At 40.6% G+C, this 18,326-nt stretch overlaps 1 protein-coding gene across 3 annotated transcripts in view; it reads right to left on the bottom strand.

Annotated features, from left to right (window-relative positions):
- Nucleotides 1–18,326, bottom strand: part of METTL22 (methyltransferase 22, Kin17 lysine) — a 179,877-nt gene that overhangs the window by 20,852 nt on the left and 140,699 nt on the right. For all 3 annotated transcript variants that reach the window (XM_088466909.1, XM_088466908.1, XM_088466907.1), the window contains exons 8-9: nucleotides 13,932–14,012; nucleotides 8,385–8,487 (exon numbers count right to left, since the gene is read on the bottom strand). In XM_088466909.1, the coding sequence (XP_088323035.1) occupies nucleotides 8,385–8,487; nucleotides 13,932–14,012 (184 nt within the window). The remainder of the gene's footprint in view (nucleotides 1–8,384; nucleotides 8,488–13,931; nucleotides 14,013–18,326) is intronic.

Here is an 18,326-nt window from a genome sequence, read left to right as displayed (position 1 = left end):
TACATCCAAAAAATTAATCGTAGCTGTATCATTCGATGCTGTGACCCCTATAGGGTTATTCAACCCATTCAGATAATTAACTATAGTGTTAAATGAGTCGGTATCACCTCCCCACAACAAAAAAAAAATGTCATCTATGAACCGTCTGTAGTACAGAATATTTTCTGAAAATTTACGCAAAATATAGTCTTGCTCGTATTTCTCCATGAAAATGTTTGCGTAAATGGGCGCAATGTTTGACCCCATTGCAGTCCCCGCTATTTGGATATAATATTCTCCCTGGTATATAAAATGATTATTCATCAATACCTTAGTTAATAAATCACAGATAAATTCAATCGGGGAGCCCTCATATGGGCCTTGCATCAGTGCCTCCTTTACTGCTACAATGCCATCGGCATGTGGGATTATCGTATACAAAGATACGACATCCAGTGTAGTTAGTAGGGTATCTGGACCCATATTTTTAATACACTTCAATTCATCCAAAAAATGTCCAGTATCACATAGATAACTATCAGTGTTTTTAACAAAAGGCTGAAAGTAAAAATCAAGGAGCTGTGCAATTGGTGGTAGGATAGACACCCTGGCAGATATGATCGGTCTGCCAGGTGGGTCTACCAAAGACTTATGTACCTTGGGGAGGGTGTATATAACAGGACATATTGGATGTGCAACATTGAGAAATTCAGCGATGTTCTCATCGATCCACCCCTGCTTAGGAGCCATATCGATGAGATCATCAACCTCTCTCTTGATGCGAGTCATTGGATTAACATCAACCTTAATGTAGGTTAACGTATCAGACAATTCTCTTCTTATCTCAGCATCATATTTTTCAAAGTCCTGCAAAACCACAGCTCCCCCCTTATCGGCACTCCTAACAACAATAGAGGTATTTTTACGTAAAGAGTTCAATGCCCATCGTTGATCAGGCGACATATTATCATAACCCTTTTTGGTTTATCACATCAGTTTTAACCTCATGGTCCACCATTCTAAGAAATGTTTTCACACTTGAGTTGGTAGAGATGGGATCAAAAGCACTCGGTTTGCTGAAAACCTTATAGGCCCTATTGTCTATAATTACATCTTTTTTTTATCAAAGTGTTCCCTTAATCTAAGTTTTCGACCCATCTTAAATAAATCAATAGACCATCAAAAAGAGAGGCCCTTAGACAATAGAGAATGTTCAGCGGGGCTCAAAATATGTTTGGACAAATTAAAAATTAATTCCTCTGCCCCTTCTTGTTTTTGCCTCTGCCCCTTGCTCCCACCTCTCCTTGGGTGCGGCCTCCTATGTTTTTCTGCCCCCCTCTTTTTGATCTCGTACTTGGACCTAAAAAAGAGGATCCTGATGGTGGTAATTCATCAATAGTTTCAGATTCTGATGAGGACTGTGTTGTATGATCAAAATCGTTTTCTCTATTAAGACGTCTAACTCTCCTATTCTGAGGAAAACGGGTACGTTTATCCTCACCAGAGAGCCAGCGATAGACAGTATGTCTCTGATAATCCACTTCAACACTTTCTAATTTCCTCCTCTTAAATAATATTAGTTCTGTCTTAAATTTATCCAATTGAACCTGTAGGCGTTCAAGCCAGTTCTCTGACTTATCGGCCACCAGGATCGCTGTTTTTTCTCTCTCAAATTCCCTGATCTCAACCCTAACCTTCTGTAACTCCTGACCAACCTCATCAATTACTAGTGTTATTAGATCTAGTGAACACTTATTGAGGATTCCACACCATTTTACACAAAATCCTGGGTTTCTACGACCGATAGTTGGAATATTTGTTACTCTAAACCCTCTAGGGATCGGTATTTTCCTCACATACTCATATACGATTCTATTTTGTGCTAGTATTGTCCTTTATGGATAGTTTTCTATGAATCGGTGATCAGGCTTAAGGAATTAAAAAACTGTAATTGTCTATGTTATTTATGTATTATATTTTAAGTTTTCTGGTGTTGATGTATTGCTATGCATTTGAGACCCTTTAGACATTTGCCCATTCTATAGGCTATTGGTTTTGGTGGTCAGATCATTGTAAGATCTCTTCCTCTTACCACGCGGCTGTGGAATGCAAGCTAGCACTGAGTTGCTAGGCATTGCGTTCCAGCAATTCTAAGTCACCGGATGTGACGTGTGACCCGGTACTCCCGGATGCTGAGCTCTGCGAGTGGAGCGGGATGCAGCGGGTGTTGGGATTTAAGGTGAGTTTAGGTGTCATGGGGTAATACCGCTGAGACTTGTTTTGATTACAACTATTGCGATTGAGTGCATCCAGTAGCAGAGGTGACTTTTGATCGTTACTTGATGACGATAACGTCACTTCCTGTTGTACTATATATGTTAGGTATAAAAGAGCGGGCAGATGCCTATTAAGGGTTGCATCTACATTATGGCTGATCTTTTGGCAGATTGTGGGTCTTGAAAAAAGCCCTTATATGGGCTGAAACGTCGACCTGGGACAACTGTCTTATTGCACCTATGGAAGAATAAAATATTGAATACTTTTAACCATTTGAAAATCAAGCCTGGTGAGTGCACTCTGATTTATTTGGAGATATATATATATATACACACAACTTTTAAATATATCCCTACAATAATTTTATTTCTAAATTACAGAGAAATTTCTCAGCACTGTGATTTTTTTTCTTGTGTGTATTTTATACCTTTTTTGGATGATTAAGTGGTTCCCAAACTTTCTTGAATCATGGTGCCCTAGAGTATTAACACATTTTTCTCACAGCAACCCTAAAACAAAAGTTTATTATTGAGAAATTCTGCAATTATTGTTAAATTAAGAAAATTGTGCTTATACTGTGTAACATTTTTAGGTTCAGTTATATGGTGGTGGGCAGGGTTCCATTTCTGTTTGTCCAAATAATTTATGATTGGCACCTGCCAGCTCTGGTTTTGCCTTTGACACTGACCATAAAATATTTGATTTGGTCCTGGGCTTACCAACCGGCAGCACCCCTACATGTGCCCCACAGCACCCAGTTTTGAAACTACTGCATTAAGCAAATGTCTGGCCCACAAGCAGCTTGCATTATATAAAGTTCCTACTATATTAATTGACCCAGTATTTTTGGTGATATTTCAATGTTAAAATTAAAAAACAAAAAAAAACAATTAAAAAAGAAAACACTCAATATAAGGAGATACAGTAAACAGTTGCATTGTGGAGTATCCCTTGGCCTTTTGAAGTTTTCAGTTTGCCATAGTGAGAACCTTGCAACATAAGTAAATACAAATATCAGAAGATAAACTCTATTGCTGCGAGCAGTTGATAAATCAACTAAAATATGAAACCGGTTTTAAAACATGTTCTAATGAAAATTTAGTAGGCAGCCAATTCCTCCAGCATATCTTGTCTGCACCACTTAATTTTAATTGCAAAATTTCTACAAATGCAAAATAATTAAAAATGAAAGGTATAAAGCTCTGTTTTCTGGTTCACCTCACATTATATTTTCCACTTCTCAAATTCAACTAAAAAACTCACCCCAGAACACAGTGAAATGTAAAAGTACCATTAAACATAAACCATAAAAAAAAAAATTAGCTACTCATTGGAGAAGTTCAGGGGATTGGTTTCAAAAGCTAATCTTTTAAAGGGTTCGGTCACGTTTAAACTGGAGTCACACATTGCATGAAATGTTAATAAATCCCATGTGAATCAGTACAGCTTAAGAACCAGAAAAGAACATGCTGTCATGTGAGAAATAAATAACACTCACTCACTTTGCAATCTGCTGTGACATATTAAAACATAATTAACAGTTATTTAAGCCTCACTAAATCCTAAAATTGTTTAAATGTAATGTCATGTGACAAATTAGAAGTAGTAGATTTTACTTTTACAACACAGCAAGACATGATTAAACAAGCCTTATTTTTTGAAAAAAAATAAGCAAACCCCATAATGTTGAAGAACCACTATTAGCAGCAATAACTTGAAGTTATTATTTTCTGAGTGAATTTACGGTATCAATTTCTTTTATCAAATTTAAGAAGCTTTGGACAAAATGTTTTTTTGTGACACTGATCCAGTTTCTAAAGGTTTTAGGGCATCGTTTATGAACAGGTTTCTTAGGTTCCTCTAAAGTATCTCAGTGGGGTTGAGGTCAGAACTTGGGCATTCCAAAACCTTAATTTTTGGGGGTTATTCACTTATAAATATGCTAGTGTACTTAGTATAAAGTTTTGTACTCTGGTAAAAAGAGTAGTTTATGGAAGACAACAAAAAATGATCACCTATCTCCACTACCATGCTTGACGATGGTAGATTCTTGCGCAATTGTGCCAATGTTCAGTGTCCCTGGACATTGCATGATTGCCAGTGCACACTACAGCGATTAATGAATGACGGATCGATCACTCGTTTCATCCTTCGTTAACATACATTAGGTTGCATATGGTATCGCCAGGTTTGATGTGCAGCACATTAAAACTGACGTCGCATATCACCACAGAAGTACGCATATTTGCCATACACACTGAGCGATGTAAGCGATCTGTTGTTACGAAACAGCAAATTGGCCCAAGATCGCTCCAGTATGTACCCGGCTTAAGGTTATTATCAAAGAAAGACTTACGCATTAAGACCGAGCAACTCCACTTTGACGGCACCAGTTCAGAGATCATTTCTCAGTATCGGATTGCATTCAGATGAAAGTTTGCAAATTTAAGCTGCAGTGCAATTTTTTTTTATTAAAGTCCTACTCGTTTGGTATACTTACTAAAGTGTGGGTTTTTAGAAGTGAAGATTCTATTTAACATTATCTAGCAATTTCTAGGAGATAATAGCTAGAATCTGATTGGTTGCTATGGGCAACATCTCCACTTCTAAACCCGCACTCAAATATAAAACTAAAATAGTAAATATACCCCTTATTGTCTTTTAGAGCATTTCATGTTAGGTTAATTTTGTTCCTCAAAAATCATTAATTTGGCTTTTATGGAGTAATTGCAGCATTTTCTAAAATATAGGAAATGTCTTCAAAAAGATCCTGTTAAAAGCAGATAACTAATATTCTATCTCTATATGTCTAGAAGATAATAGCTAGAATCTGATTGGTTGCTATGAGCAACATCTCCACGTTTAAAAACCGGCATTTTAGTAAATATACCCCAAGTCTTTTCCTGATAGAGTTAAAATATTTAACATTTACCATATTGACGGAGGACTCTACATCACTGGATATAGCTTTTGCATTATTACGATTTCGCACTGCCTCAAACGGTCAAATCTTTGGGTGATTTTCTGGGACACCTATAGTATATGTACTCATTACATTGTTGTGTTTGCACATAATCTTTCTCATTGTGGAATGATGGAATTCAAGTTGTTTGAGAATAGCTTTAATATCATGTCTTGACTTTTAAACAGCAACAATCACTTAAGAGAAAATACATCTACAACAATCTCAGTTAAGTGTAGATGCTCCTGCCCAACCTGTCAAATGTGTTGCTTTTATATAGAAGTGGTACCACTTCCTGTTCAAATAATCAAGTGCATTATATTAGCAACATATTTCCCAAATCAAATTCTATATTGTTATGGAAGCAATAAATGTGTACTCACTTATTCACAAATGTCTTCTCATGTTGGCTTTTTTTTTGTTGAATAAAAAGATCACTCAGTAAAATGTATTATACATTGTCACATAATTTTTGTTACCAAATCATATGACCTAGTGAGGAATATAGGATTGCTAATTATACCTTCATCTGTAAAACATATATGAAAGGTTTTAATCTTTCTTTTTCACATGGCAGCAGAGCTCAAATTGTGATAAACAGAACTAAGCCTGTGCATTACCCACTCCAGTTAGGGATTCTAAAACCTATAGAAATGGGCTGTGTTCAGAAAGATTTTTTAAATTATAAAATTGTCCATTGTGCTCCATAACAAATAACCAACTCCTTCTATATTTCCTATTATGTAGTCAAAGGTGATATATTAGCCGATGGAGAGCAGCAGTGCGCCAGGAAAAACCTTTACAGTGTGGCACATAAACTTGAAATAATAATGTGCCCAAAAAGCAACAAGGACTGCCTCACTGGTGCCATAATGGTGCAGAGAGAGCAATATTCTTTATGCTGCTGTCAACGGGCTCTATTAAGCTGCTCTGGATTAGGAAGGTTCAGGAACGTGTGAGTAAGTTATACAGTAAAACTTCTGAAAGTATTTGCAGGACTTATGATGAGAAGATTGTTTCATCTGGAACTTTTCTATGCATCATCCTGATGTTCCTTTAATATCAGCAGTTATGTCTCCTAACAATTATTTGTAACTCTCAAACAAACTTGCTAACATCATGTCTTATTTGATAGTTTTGGTCTTTCCTTTTATACGTAGGTATGCTATATAACATGGGGCCAATGTAGAGTTGAAATTATGCCTGTTTGCATAGGGTATCTTGGATGAGTTTGCTGTGCGTAGTCTTAAAATATTATTGCAGGGGGGACTTAGGGTTAGGCACCACCCCAAAAGTTTTAGTGTTGGGCACCCCTAAGAGAGGGTTAGGGTTGGGGGGTAGGGATAGGGTACTTACCTTAGCCGTCGGGATTCTGCTTGTACGGGCTTCCGGCGTCAGCATTTCCTGCCGAGATTTCATACCCTACCCTTAGTAAGGGCTTCTTTAAACAAATGTGGTCCATACAAACTAGATAAAAATAAGCCTATTTGGAGGCATATCTTCTTTTACCCCTAGTAAAAGGCAGGTGCAAGTACACAATGATGGTGGCGACTATACCGGGCACTGGTGTGATGGTCAATTTTTACTGCTGTACACATGAAAATGTTCTCATACATACATACAGATCTGTATTACTGTAACTTTTGCCTTTGGCAATAATTATTTTATATGTTTTAGCATTACTCTTTGGAAATTAAATTATATGCCTTCCGCAAACAGTACTAAAAACAGCAACCTCAGTTTCCGTCTGATCCCTTGGGACTTTCCTGTCAAGCAAGACCAGAGGACTTCATGGAGCTGTTATGGTGTGACGCCAGTCCCATGCTCAACGATACAGAAGGCAGATGCAAACCAGATGTCTTCACAATTCTGTTATTTCATTTGCTCTCTACAAATTACCATGTTAAAAATGGCCTGCTGCTCTCATACTTCATATCATTTATTTATTTCACAGCAACAGACATTAGTGGATGAGTAGAACAACAGTAGTTACAAAAGCATGAAGATTTTAGTACTGAATTATAATAGTAAAACATACTGCATAAGTTAATAGGCCAAACCACCAATTTCAAGTCATTTAAGCTGTTTTATTGCTTTAGCCAGTAAACAGGCAAGATTAACATGAGAAGCAAAGGAACAGTGTAAAACCTAACATAGAAACATAGAATTTGATGGCATATAAGACCCACTTGGCCCATCTAGTATGCCCTAGTGGGTGCAATGGGAAAAAACTCACATACCTCCCCTTTTCCTTCCTCCTATTTGTGAGTACATAACATGGGGTTCAGGAAAGTAGGACCGTGACCTTGAACTAGTGTGTCAGGACACAACTGACCTAAAATACTTGTTTTGAAACATTGCCCGAAAGAAGGCTGGTTGTGACACAAGAATTTGGTAATGCAAAAAGTCAGAAAAGAAAAACAATATTATAGACATACAACGAGAATAATAAGCATAAATATATTTTAAAAGACACTTTAAAGAAATTGAGAAAATTTACACAATTTAAAATTTTGAACGAGTAAGCAAGAACCCAAACCTATTAGGTGTTGACAGGGACAGGGGACTATCACACTTCGAAATTAAATTGATTTATTTGCTAAAAACAATGGCACGTCACGCATTAAACAAAAGTATATAATTCTTTTGAATACATTCCTAAAGAATTGATTATGCAACTCAATTACATTGTACTTTATAATCTGCTATGTTTCTGATTTATATTTGTAAGTATGTACAGTAATATATACTGATGAATTATTTTTCAGACCATCTTTAAACATTTTGAGAATTAAAACTCAAGCAACACATGTGTTTTTGAAGCAAGGCAAATGATTCATATTGTGAAACAAAGTGAGAGGTTTACCACATACATATCAATTAGTTTCAGGTTGGTGCTCAGGTAATTGAATGGCACCCAATGTGTGTCTGGTTTGGCCAACTGGTACCAGTAGAAGTGGTCAGAGAGGGCAAGTTACTGATATCAGTGAAACACAAAACATGTTGTGCACTTGACAAGACTAAACCCTTCTTGTCACAAAAGCCTTAATTAATACATAACAGAAGTGTTAAAGTATTTCACTGGGTTAAACACAATTTATCTAGTGTTTTAACTTTCTTCTAAAATACTACAATTTGTCAATATGCAGAATTATATAACACTTACCTCCTTTCAACTGATAAGTAAATAGTGCAAGGATTACTTAAGTTGTGTGTAATTCGTGAAATGGTTTCAAACAATGCATTCGTAAGGACATCATCATAAAATACTGAAAAAAAAATAATGTTTAATTATGAATTTAGCATGTTTTAAATGTTTAATTTGAAACAATATAATGTTAAGAATCTACTTGTCAAGCATTTTGCCAATAGCATTTTCTAATTTTACTTTCATTTATGAAGTAAAGACAAAGGTCAAAAACACAACAGAACTGCAATAAAAACAGCAATTTCACTTTAATGACTATAACGGTTTTGCTTTTTTAAAACGCATTTATTCTGTTTATTAAAAGGAAAACCATTATGGAACTAATATTTAAGGGGTCTATATACCAATGAAAAGTTGCAGAATAGAGTGGCACATCTCCGCACTTTCCTCCAAATTAGCCTGATTATATAGATAATATTTCTCCATTTTGCAGCAACGTGGCATTCTATGAAAGAAAGAAATCTAACATGGCTCCACTTAGCTCCAATAACAGAAACTCTAGTGGCTCAGGTATTCTGAGGATGAACAAAATATAACATACAAGATAAAAGAAACCCACAAAATCAACAGTACTGTGGATTGTTCATTACACTCATGAAAGTACCAGGTATAGCAGCTAGCTTGAGTGCACTATATAGGTTACAGTAGGTGGGATAAGCAAAATGTGAAGATACGATCAATACTTTGGGGCGATACAAAGTACAAAAAACAATATATATGTGTGTGTAATATATATATATATATATATATATATATATATACACATATATATATGTGCAAGAGTCCCGGCTCTCCCTTCCTCCATATGTATACAATCAGCCGGGTGCCTTCACGAATGCATAAAAATTTGCCATATACTTCCCATCAGTGCGGCACTCCTGGTCAACACATCTCACTCAGACAGCGGCATGTATGGCAACGTTTCAGTGCCTGTTTATTAGTGTGGCACTTTCAAATGCTTTGATAAAATCATGACAAAATCCCCTTTGTTTTATTTGCTGCACACACATAAATTTGCAGTATATTATTGTTAGCGCCGAGTATTTCTGTTTTGTATACATTTATGGCATTAATATTGCCATGCTGCTGGTACCATGTATGATATAGGTAAAACCGAGCGCGGGCATTTTCCTTTTCTGATATATATATATATATATATATATATATATATATGCGCAAGAGTCCCGGCTCTCCCTTCCTCCATATGTATACAATCATCCGGGTGCCTTCACGAATGCATAAAAATATGCCATAAACTTCTCATCAGTGCGGCACTCCTGGTCAACACATCTCACTCAGACAGCGGCATGTATGGAAACGTTTCAGTGCTTGTTTATTAGTGTGACACTTTCATCAGGTTATCCAGGTTATAAACAGGCACTGAAACGTTGCCATACATGCCGCTGTCTGAGTGAGATGTATTGACCAGGAGTGCCGCACTGATGGGAAGTATAATATATATATATATATATATATATATATATATATATATTTATATCAGCAGTTCCATTTTATCATAGCCACAAAAGTACCAGGTGAGGCAGGCATTGCAAGTGTACTACACAGGTTACAAATGGTGCGATAAGCAATACCTGGAGATGTTATTTGCAATAAATACTTTTGCTATTAAACCTCTCTAATATATTAGAAGCAATACCCCAATGTGCTTAAACACAGAAAAAGCATAATATATGCTTAAGTGATGAAGAAATCACCAATCAGCATCAGTGGAGCAATTGCAAACAACCAATTACAAGTGATACGCAAGTGCTGGGGACAGCCATCTTCATTTGCTAGAAAGGTGAGTATGTAGGGCGCTGGTCAAATGAGGCTCATTTGCTGTTTGCAACTGTACCAGACCACCCACAAATAATATGACTATCAGTTACATTATATATATATATATATATATATATATATATATAATGTACAAACTAGCTGCACACATCAAAAAATTTGAAGTCACAGAGTGCATGGCACATAAAAATAGTTGCAGTTGTAAACAAAGAGCCAGCACATTAGTAGTTAAATGCAAATAAGTAATTATTTTATGCGTTCACTCACGCAACCAACATAGGGAACTGTGGCAAGAAATTGCCAGGGTTGTAGAACTGTCAATGTAGTAAACCAGAGGGGGGAACGCACATCCTACAGTCCGACAGCTGTTACGCCTTTCTCATGGACACAGAAAGGAGTAACAAACCTCAAACTTATACCTGCCAGAATCAGAAAAATGGCACTCACCTGTTAGAGTGCGGCAACCAGCAAGCAGTGTACACACGCTGGTCCCCCTCCGCAGTCAGAGCAAACCGGAAGCAGCATCACACGCTGCCCCCAGAAAACAGCAAGGCGGAGGGAGCATCACCTGTTGCCCCACCAATCGGCAACCAAGGAGCCAGAAAGTGTCACAGCGGAGGAAGCATCACCTGTTGCCCCAGCAACTGGCGACTATTGCAGCCGCTGTCTGGATCCTACAGCAACAAACAAACGGCTGGGGGATCACAGGAGATTATTGGTATAAGGGGCGAAGCATAAACACTAAATAATGTGGCAGTACGCCAAACGGTGCACCTTAACCAAAACAATACCCCCAAATAATTTGAAAACCCAGACACTGACACTGAGGTACAGGTATATACATAATAGTGGCAGGCATAAGTATGAGGCCGTAAAGTACACATACAAAAAATAATATACAAAACATAAAAATGAAACATTACATCAAACGACCGGAATACGTAATACAGCGACAAAGATAAAGAAACCCAAACAATAGCACTGGGAATACATTAAAGAAAGCAGTTAAGATATTAACCCTCATTGAGCCCATTGGGAACAACAGTGTTCAAGCGGTTAATCCAAAAGCATTCTCTTTGTAATAATAATTTGTTGCGGTCACCCCCACGTCTCAGGGGGGGGTATTAGATCAATAGGCATACACTTAAAATCCTTTAGAGAGTGTTTGAGTGACGCAAAATGCCTGGGGACAGGAGGTGTATTTAAACCCACAGACACAAAAACCTTTTTGATTGATGAACGGTGTAAGGCAGTCCCTTCTTTAAGGGCTCGGATAGTCTTACCCAAGTAAATGAGATTGCACGGGCTTTAATCAAATAGACTATAAACCAACTATTACAGTTCAAATGGTGTCTTATGTCAAATTTTGCACCAGTCCTAGGGTCCATAAAAAAATCACCAAGCAATAGAGACTGACAGTTAACGCACCCATGGCACTTAAAAACTCAGCTTTTAGGCTGTAGCCAAGTTTTATTTTTGATGGGTCCTATATCAGCTTTAGCTACATCTTAATGTTGCCACTCCTTTTATGGCAAAGGTGGCCAATGGAGTAATCAGATTGTATAATATGCCAATGGCGTAAGATTACTTCTCGGGTGTGCTTAGAGGCGAAAGAGTATGTGGAGGAAAAAAGCATCCCGTCAGTTTCTGCTCCTTTCTCTTTATTAATTAGAGTATCCTCACGTTTAATACACATAAATTTTTCAATGGCCTCATTGATTTCATAAACTTGGTACCCCCTGTGGATGAAACTTTGCCCCATTTCTTGTAGAGCTTGTGGTAAAAAGGCCTCTATTAGATGTAATATGCACTACTCGTAGTAATTGTGAAAATGGAAGCTATCCGCCAACAGAAGGGGATTTTTGTCGGTTTCCTTGCGGAAAATTCTTGTGGATAATTTGTCGCCTACTTTAGCCATGCAAACATCTAGATAATTAATAGTAAGGCTGCTGTATGATAGGGCAAACCTAATTTTGGTGTCCAAAGAATTGAGAGCATCAGTGAATTGTGTCAGGAGTTGCCTCCAGTCCACACCACAAAGAGATCATCAATATAGTGAACATAAAAATAAACTTGGAGAAAAATGGGTGGGCCATAATGTGTTGGTTCTCGTACTTGTGCATAAATAAGTTAGCATACGATGGGGCCATATTAGACCCCATCGCAGTTCCTGTTAATTAATATGATAACTAGCCATATGCCTCTTAGCCTAGGCAATAGAACAATAGAGGGGAAAGGGAGTACAAACACAGGTACAAGGATCGGGGGATGCTGCTTACACTGAATTCTGCTAGAACTCTGTAGAGACACAGAAAGGAGTAACCAACCTCAAACTTATACTCAGAAAAATGGCACTCACCTGTCAGAGGGCACCAACCAGCAAGCGGTGTACACATGCTGGTCCCCCTCCGCAGTCAACCAAACAAAATTGAAAGTACTATGTTCTCATATACTATGGCAATTAATAAAATTAGTCTGGATCAATATACAATAACAAGATACAGTAAATTTATATATATTATTAAGAGATAAATGAGGATCAGTTCACTTTTTAATTAACTCAGAAATCCATCATCTTAAAAGATTGCACATTTTTTTCTTCCCACTTAATGAACAGGTATCTTTTGGTGGGAGTATAAAAGGAAGTTCTTGTCTTTAGTAAAACATAGCTAAAAGTTTTAATCTGTCGTGCTTTGAAACAAAATAATAATATCACTGCCTCTCTCATCCTCTATAATGAATAGTACTGTAGCTAATCCAATGTTCTGTTGAGTTAAATCTTAAATATTATAATAATATAATAACAGTCTGTACATGAATTTGCGGAGCAATTCTCTCATTCTGATACACTATTATTGGTATGTATATTTATTTATTAATATTGGTTTACCAATTTATTACTTTTATATATTCATGTATACATACAGTTTTGATGTATGTATATGCATGTTTGTACACTTTTTATTAGGCCACATTATTGGAACATTTTTCTCTGTACGAATCTGTGGAGTAATTTGTTCAATTTAGTATGTGTAAATATTTTGTATATGTGCCTTTATTTAGTTGACATACCAACTGTCTTTTAAAATTCACTCTCTCGTGTATATATTTATCACCCATTTTAAGATTGTACCCCTGAAGATTGTACCCATTTTAAGATCGTCCCCATGCTGGGGACGAAACGAGTAGGGTCTGTTTTGGTGCCAAAATCCATCCGCCATCAGTGAGGTTTTCAACCACAGAGCTCACACCGTTTGGGGTGAAGGTGTGAATTTACATCTGCCCCACATAGGCGTTTGTTATTGGTCACCATTTTATTGGATGTATGCAAATTAAAATTTTTGAAAAACTATTTTTATCAAAAATAAACAAATTGGTAATTTATTAACAAGAGATTTTTCGGACAATTTTCGGGTGATTTTTTGGGGAGGGGGTCTAATTTCAGGAAGTTTCATTTTTATCCCATTGATGGGGTATCCCTAGAAATGACAAGAATAATCCACCCTCATTGGTACCACGAACCAGAATTAATTAAAGATGTGTTCACCACAACAAGGAACTAATTGACTAATTGTGCGGTTAAGAAACCATGTCTACCTTATATATACCCTCACCTTTCTAGCGCCCACAGATCTATATATTTTACATATTATGAGCTCTGTAGATAAATGAACGTGCTTACTTACAATTATTAACATAATACCTTACCATCTGCAGCAAGGATGACAGTTGTTTGATCATAAAGGTCAGCTGTGTCGTTTTCTGTCCAGCTGTAAGAAGCATCTGCATCTAAAAACATGAGGATACGCATCAACATTTTTAATTAACTATTACCACAATAATATTTTGGTTAACATTTGAACATTCACCTATGCAGGTAGTTGAGAAATGGTTAATATACAATATATAGCCAAAAGTATGTGGACACCTGAACATCACATGTGTGATTTTTGAATATTTAATTAAGTGAGGGAAGGGCCCCCCTTCCCTCACTTAATTAAATATTCAATATTCCCCCCGAAACCTGGACTGCATAGCCTGATTGTTTTGACTATCAGTGTTCTCAGGGTCTGATTCAGAGATGGAAGCAAATGCCATCACAACTGTGATCTCTCATGAATCGAGCCACTTGCTGTCCAGTGCTTAGAGACGCCCAATGAAACCATCTCACTCACAAAACCGGTAACATTGAACGCAGATTAGACAGCCATCTGCTATCTGAGTAAGTCTAAAGTGCTGCAGACACAGCAGGTCTCCAGGCACAGAGAGAGCTCTCCAGCCACGAGCAATGATACAGGTAATTTATGGATGCACTCAAAAAATATGAGATATGGTAAGAACTTACCCTTGTTATCTCTATTTTTACGAAGTCCATAGGGTTCCACAGGATACCTTGGGGTATAGGTGATGACGTCAGGCATCGGGCACCATAGAGTTAAGTTTCAGCCTCCCAGGATGCACTAGGATCCCCCTCCTATACCCCGCCCCCGAGCCAAGGCATCTCAGTTAGGTACCAAGCCATAGGCCGGAGGAGAAGGAAGAGAGAGAAGAAAGATCTGGACACACACAAGAATCACATTCTCACCAGAGGGAGACGGAAAAACCGGTGACCAGAGTAAAGCCCATCTGCAGCACAGGTGCGACAGGACGGGAGTCCTGTGGAACCCTATAGACTTCGTAGAAATAGAGATAACAAGGGTAAGTTCTTACCATATCTCATATTTTCTACTTCAGGGTCCCATAGGGTATCCACAGGATACCTTGGGGATGTCCCAAAGCAGTATCCTTTAAGGGTGGGGACGCTCCTGTGCTGAAAGGAGAATCTGCCGCCCGAAGAAAGCATCCTGAGAGTCAAAGGTGTCAAACGCATAACACCTCACAAAGGTATGGACAGAGGACCACGTAGCAGCCTTGCAGATCTGGACTGCAGAGGCACCATGTCGAAGGACCCACAGACCTAGTGGAATGAGCCTACACAGAAGAAGGAACCGGCAGGCCTTCATGAAGATAAGCTTCAGAAATAGCCATACGGATCCAGGCTGCCAAAGTTTGCTTTGAAGCAGGCCAACCCTTTTTACGGAAGCCATAGAGGACAAACAAGGCATCCGACTTCCTAATAGAAGAAGTGCGGTCAACATAAGTCCTTAAGGCCCGCACAACATCCAAAGTGGCCTCACCGTTAAAAGCTGGATCAACTATTTCCTCGTTAACATGAAACTGGGAAACAACTTTGGGAAGAAAATCAGGACGAGTGCGTAGCACTGCCCTGTTCCCATGAAAAATCAAGAAAGGGGGTCTACAAGAGAGAGCCCCTAAATCAGAAACACGTCTGGCCAAAGCTATGGCCAGAAGGAAAACAGTCTTAGCTGTAAGCCATTTAAGATCCACTGAGCCCAGTGGTTCAAACGGCGGTCCTTGGAGAGCTCTCAGGACCACAGCCAAGTCCCAAGGTGCAACGGGTGGTACAAAAGGCGGCTGAATTCGCAGAACACCCTGCATAAAGGTGCGTACATCAGGGATTGTAGCAATCCTACGGTGAAACCAGACAGAGAGGGCAGAAACCTGCACCTTCAAAGAAGCAAGGCAAAGCCCGTGGTCTAGTCCCGCTTGTAGGAAGGTGAGTACACGAGACAGACGAAACTCCCACGGTGCATAACCTCTCGGTCGACACCACTGGAAGAACGTATGCCACACGCGATGGTATATTCTCGCGGAAGACGGTTTCCGAGCTCTTAGCATGGTTCGCACCACAGAGCAGGAAAACCCCCTGGACCTTAACATGGCCGTCTCAACAGCCACGCCGTCAAAGACAGCCGAGTCAGGTCCGGGTGAAGACAAGGACCCTGTGACAGAAGGTCCGGTCGGAGCGGTAAGCGCAGAGGACTGTCCACGTACAGACCCTGAAGGTCTGAGAACCAGTGCCGTCTGGGCCATGCGGGAGCTATCAACAGGAGCGTCCCTCCTTCCTGTTTGAATTTCCGGATTACCCGTGGAAGAAGGGAAACCGGAGGAAAGAGGTAAGCAAAACTTCCACCGGACGGACAGAGCATCCACCAGAGACGCCTCTTCATCTCTTGTGCGAGACCCGTACACCGGCAACTTGTTGTTGTGCCGGGGTGCCATGAGGTCGATCTCTGAAAGACCCCATCTGTCCACCAGCAGTTGAAAAACGTCCGGGTGCAGGGACCATTCCCCTGGATGAACGTCCTGGCGACTGAGAAAGTCCGCCTCCCAGTTTAGCACTCCCGGATGAAGACAGCTGATATGGCCGGAAGAATGCGCTCCGCCCATACCAGGATCCGAGACACCTCTACGAGAGCCGCCCGACTTCGGGTTCCTCCTTGCCGGTTTATGTAGGCCACGGTGGTAGCGTTGTCCGACTGGACCTGCACTGGGTGTCCTTGGAGAACCCGATGTGCCTGCTGGAGAGCATTGAAAACCGCTCGGAGTTCCAAGATGTTTATTGGAAGCTCTGCTTCTGCCGGAGTCCACCTGCCCTGGAACAAGTGTGGACCCGAGACCGCTCCCCAGCCCCGAAGACTGGCGTCCATTGTTAACAGGACCCAATTCGCCACCCAGAACGGACGACCCCTGTTGAGATGTGTCGTCTGCAACCACCAGGCTAGAGACAGGCGAACCTCCGGAGTGAGCACCAATGTCAGGGACTTCAGACTCTGAGGCAGTCCATTCCATTTGGACAGGATCAGGTGCTGCAGAGGTCTGGAGTGAAACTGGGCATATTCCACCATGTCGAATACCGACACCATGGAGCCCAGTAACCTCATTGCCGAGTGCAGAGACACCCGGCGGCTGACACTGCGCACCCTCGACTGTAAGGCAGAGATCTTTTCCCCCGTCACAAAGATCCTTTGCTGTCCCGAGTCCAATCAGGCTCTGAGATGCAGAATCCGCTGAGACGGGATCAGGGTGGACTTCTGCCAGTTTATCAACCAGCCGTGCCGTTGCAGTAGCGCAATGGTCAGGTCCAAGTGGCGCAGAAGGAGCTCCGGAGATCCTGCCACTAAGAGAAGGTCGTCCAAGTACGGCAACATGCGGACTCCCTGCAGCCGCAGGGAAGCCGCCATGACTGCCATCACCTTGGTGAAAACACGGGGTGCTGTCGCCAGGCCAAAAGGTAATGCCCGGAACTGAAAGTGGTCGCTGCGCATTGCAAACCTGAGGAACTGCTGATGGCGCAACAGAATAGGGATATGCAGGTAAGCGTCCTGTATGTCCAATGACACCATGTAGTCCCCAGGTTCCAGCGCCAGAATGATGGACCGAAGGGTCTCCATCCGAAACTTCGGCACCCGCAAAGACTTGTTGAGAGCTTTGAGGTTGAGAATCGGACGAAACGACCCATTGGGTTTCTGCACCAAAAAGAGATTGGAATAGAAACCCTGGCCCCTCTGGGAGAATGGAACAGGCACTATAACTCCAGCCTGGAGCATAGTGTGCAAGACCTTCCGCAGCTCCGTGGCTTTGTTCCGGTCTGATGGTAGACCCGTGGTGAAGAATCGAGCCGGGGGTCTGTGCCGGAAGGAGAGGGTATACCCGTGTGAGACCACCTCGAGAACCCAAGTGTCCGTCGTGGTGACCGACCAACACCGGGCGAACTGCAGCAGGCGACCTCCCACTTTGGGATCCCCCAAAGGGAGGCCCGGACCGTCAGGCTGCAGGCTTGTCATCCGGCTTAGGGGCCGGATGTCTGGTACTCTAGGCCTGGTTCTGGGGCTTGGCCGATTTCTTGGGGCCAGCCTTTCGGGGAAAGGACTGTGCTTTAGGCCTACCCCGGGCCCTATAAGGCCGAAAGGACGACTTACCTGAACCGGAAGGAACTGCAGCAGACGGGAGACATGCCGATTTGGCTGCCGCCAGCGTGGCTACAATTTTGTCCAGGTCCGGACCAAAGAGAACTTCTCAGTTAAAAGGCAACGCTTCCAAACCCTTTTTGGAATCCGCGTCCGCCTTCCAAGATCGCAACCACAATGTGCGACGAGCAGCTACAGCTGCCGAAGAAATTTGAGACGCCAGGGTACTAATATCCAAGGCCGCTTCGTTGATATAAGTAGCCGAATCCCGGAGATTGCCGATCAATTCCGT

This window comes from Taudactylus pleione, unplaced genomic scaffold (assembly GCF_031769625.1).
Source record: "Taudactylus pleione unplaced genomic scaffold, aTauple2 ptg000066l, whole genome shotgun sequence".
Taxonomy (NCBI): domain Eukaryota; kingdom Metazoa; phylum Chordata; class Amphibia; order Anura; family Myobatrachidae; genus Taudactylus; species Taudactylus pleione.
Note: the sequence above shows the minus strand (reverse complement) of the source record. Positions and strands in the feature narration are given on the sequence as shown.